Source organism: Physeter macrocephalus, chromosome 21, assembly GCF_002837175.3.
Source record: "Physeter macrocephalus isolate SW-GA chromosome 21, ASM283717v5, whole genome shotgun sequence".
NCBI lineage: Eukaryota > Metazoa > Chordata > Mammalia > Artiodactyla > Physeteridae > Physeter > Physeter macrocephalus.
The window spans coordinates 31,422,051-31,425,540 of record NC_041234.1 but is presented as its reverse complement, the minus strand read 5'-3'; the positions used below and the strand labels follow the sequence as shown (position 1 = coordinate 31,425,540).

At 44.0% G+C, this 3,490-nt stretch overlaps 1 protein-coding gene across 1 annotated transcript in view; it reads left to right on the top strand.

Annotated features, from left to right (window-relative positions):
• The window catches only part of GLOD5 (glyoxalase domain containing 5), a 12,330-nt gene that overhangs the window by 4,422 nt on the left and 4,418 nt on the right, over positions 1 to 3,490 (top strand). The window contains 1 exon segment of the mRNA XM_007123833.1: positions 2,535 to 2,672. Coding sequence (XP_007123895.1) covers positions 2,535 to 2,672 — 138 coding nt within the window.

The window sequence follows — 3,490 nt, the reverse complement described above, 5'->3', positions numbered from 1 at the left end:
TGCTGGAGAGGGTGTGGAGAAAAGGGAACCCTCCTACATTGTTGGTGGGAATGTAAATTGGTACAGCTATTATGGAGAACAGTATGGAGGTTCCTTAAAAAATTAAAATAGAGCTACCATATGACCTAGCAATCCCACTCTTGGACATATTCCTGGAGAAAACCATAATGCAAAAAGATACATGCACCCCAATGTTCATTGCAGCACTATTTACAATAGCCAGGACATGGAAGCAACCTAAATGTCCATCAACAGATGAATGGATAAAGAAGTGTGGTATATGTATACAATGGAATATTACTCAGCCATGAAATGGAACGAAATTGTGCCATGTGCAGAGACATGGATGGACCTAGAGAGTGTCATACAGAGTGAAGTAAGTCACAAAGAGAAAAACAAATATCATATAATATCGTTTATATGTGGAATCTAGAAAAATGGTACGGATGAACTTACTTGCAAAGCAGAAATAGAGACATAGATGTAGAGAACAAACGTATGGATACCAAGGGGGAAAGGGAGGGTGGAATGAACTGGGAGATTGGGATTGACATATATACACTACTATGTATAAAATAGATAACTAATGAGAACCTACCGTATAGCACAGGGAACTCTATTCGGTGCTCTGTGGTGACCTAATTGGGAAGGAAATCCAAAAAAGAAGGGATATATGTGTACATATAGCTGATTAACTTTGCTGTAGAGCAGAAACTAACACAACATTGTAAAGCAACTATACTCCAATAAAAATTAATTTAAAAATAAGGGCCTGGGACTCCCCTGGTGGTGCAGTGGTTGAGAGTCCGCCTGCCAATGCGGGGGACACGGGTTCGAGCCCTGGTCCGGGAAGACCCCACATGCCTCGGAGCAATTAGGCCTGTGCGCAATGGCTATTGAAGCCCGCGTGCCTAGAGCCCATGCTCCGTAACAAGAAAAGCCACTGCAATGAGAAGCCCGCGCACTGCAACGGGAGTGGCCCCCGCTCGCCACAACTAGAGAGAGCCCATGCGCAGCAGCAAGGACCCAACACAGCCAAAAATAAATAAATGTATTTAAAACAAAACTTGTTCTACCACTTTAAAAAAATTAATTTAAAAATAAGGGCCTGGGACTCCCCTGGTGGTGCAGTGGTTGAGAGTCCGCCTGCCAATGCGGGGGACACGGGTTCGAGCCCTGGTCCGGGAAGACCCCACATGCCTCGGAGCAATTAGGCCTGTGCGCAATGGCTATTGAAGCCCGCGTGCCTAGAGCCCATGCTCCGAGAGTAGCCCCTGCTTGCCACAACTAGAGAAAGCCCACATACAGCAACGAAGACCCAACACAGCCAAAAATAAATAAATTAAATAAATAAATAAATTTTTAAAAATAAAATAAGGGCCTGAGGGCTAAAGGTACAAGGATGGCCCTTATGAGGAACAGGCAAAAGGACAATGTGGCTTGGAGCTCAAGAGCAATGGATGAGGCCGTAGAGATTGGGGGTCATGGCAGAGAGTCTGGAATTTTAACAAGATGACCACGACATCATCATCATCATCATCATCATCATTGTTAACTCTTACAGCACTTGCTATGTCAGGCATTGTCCTAAGCCCCCCCCTTTCTTTTGGCCACCCCCCTCATACCACCCCCAACCAGCCTGTGGGATCTTAGTTCCTTGACCAGGGATCGAACCTGGGTCCCTGGCAGTGAGAGCGCTGAATGCTAACCACTGGACCACCAGGGAATTCCCCCCAACTCTTTTTTTTAATTGTTCACAACAGTCCTAGAAAACACATATAAAATCATGCCCACTTTCCAGAAGGGGAAACCAAGGCACAGAGAGTAACATGTCAGTCTGGCTCCAGAATCTGTTATTTTAACCACTATGCTCTGCAATTTATGGTGCACAGGCATCTTATAATCCTGTAGCAGATGAAATGTAAATATACAAATTACTAAAGAACGCAGAGCAAGAGAAAGATCTGGTGGGAGAGGTGTGCTGAAGGCAGGAAGTGAGGGGTGGGGCTGTGTGCCCTCCCACTGGGTGTCAAGGTTGATCCGTAGGCACACATGCCCAGAAACATTTATTGCATCTGAGATGCTCCCTTCTTGTCCAGTCCTCTGTTATCGTTAACTGTAGAGTGAGAAAGGAGGGGACTGGGTTAAATTGGCCAATAAAGGGCTTGTACTCATGGGGCTGGGCCTCCTCTGTGTCTTATCATTTCTTACAAAAGAGATCAATTCCAGCTCATGGAAAATAAGGGAGAGTTTGGCTTTGGTCTCCACTCCCCTATCTTCACCTCTATCCCTCTGGAAGGAGGAAAAGAACAAGAAAACAGTGGAGAGTGGTCATGGAAGACACTTGGACTCTTGTGAATCCACACATGAGCAATAAGTACTGAAGATTCCTCCCAGGACTTTCCCCTTGAAACGGGGGTAGAAGGAAGTATAGTCACCGAGGAGGTGAGAGGAGGTGGGGAGAAGGAAACTCAGGAAACATGGGTGTGAGCAGTGGCAGTGTGGTCTCTTCTCTTTTTTTTTCTTTTTTTTAGTCATGGAGGGACAACAGTCAGACCCCTTCCCTGTGTCTTATCCATAAACTTGACCACATTGTGATGACAGTAAAGAGCATCAAAGACACCTCTATGTTTTATTCTAAGATCCTGGGCATGGAGGTCATGACTTTCAAGGTAATCACTTCCCCAAATGCCAAATTGCAGGTGGGGTAAAACTTGATTATACTATTTTAAAAAGTAACTTAAAACTCCAAAACACACACGCGCGTGCGTGCGCGCACACACACACACACACACACACACACACACTCACACACACGAGATCTGTTAGAAAAGTTTAAAGGATCAGTGGAGGAGATTCCAAACTCTGAATAGTAGGACTTCCAGAGAGAGAATGGAGAAAAAGGAAGGGAAGAAATTACCATAGAATAATGCAAGAGAACTTTCCAGTCTTTATATGGAAAGGGTTAACTGAGTATCCGGCACACTGACACCTAGATATGTTCCTATGAAATTATAGAACATCAAAATGAAAACAAATCTCCTAGAAGCTTTCAGAGAGGTTAAAAAGAAAAGTAGTTCAACTACAAAGGAAAAGGAAATATGCAGATTTCAGATTTCTCAAGAGTCAGAGACCAGAAGAAGAACAACTTCAAGATTCTGAGAGAAAACATTTCGACCTAGAATTCTGTGACCAAACTATTAATCAAGGTGAGTGTAGAATGAAACATTCTTAGACATAAAAAGACACAGAAACTTTGCCTACTTGCTTTGAAAATTACTTGAGAATATGCTATATCAAAATGAGTGATTAATCCAGGAATAAGAAAGACATCAAAGTCAGGACACCGTGGATCCCAAGAGTAAGATCCAGAAAGATACCTAGAAAACAATCAGTCCAGTTTGGATCAGGAAAAGGAAAGGTCTCAAGAAAAAGAGCTTCGGGCTTCCCTGGTGGCGCAGTGGTTGAGAGTCCGCCTGCCGATGCAGGG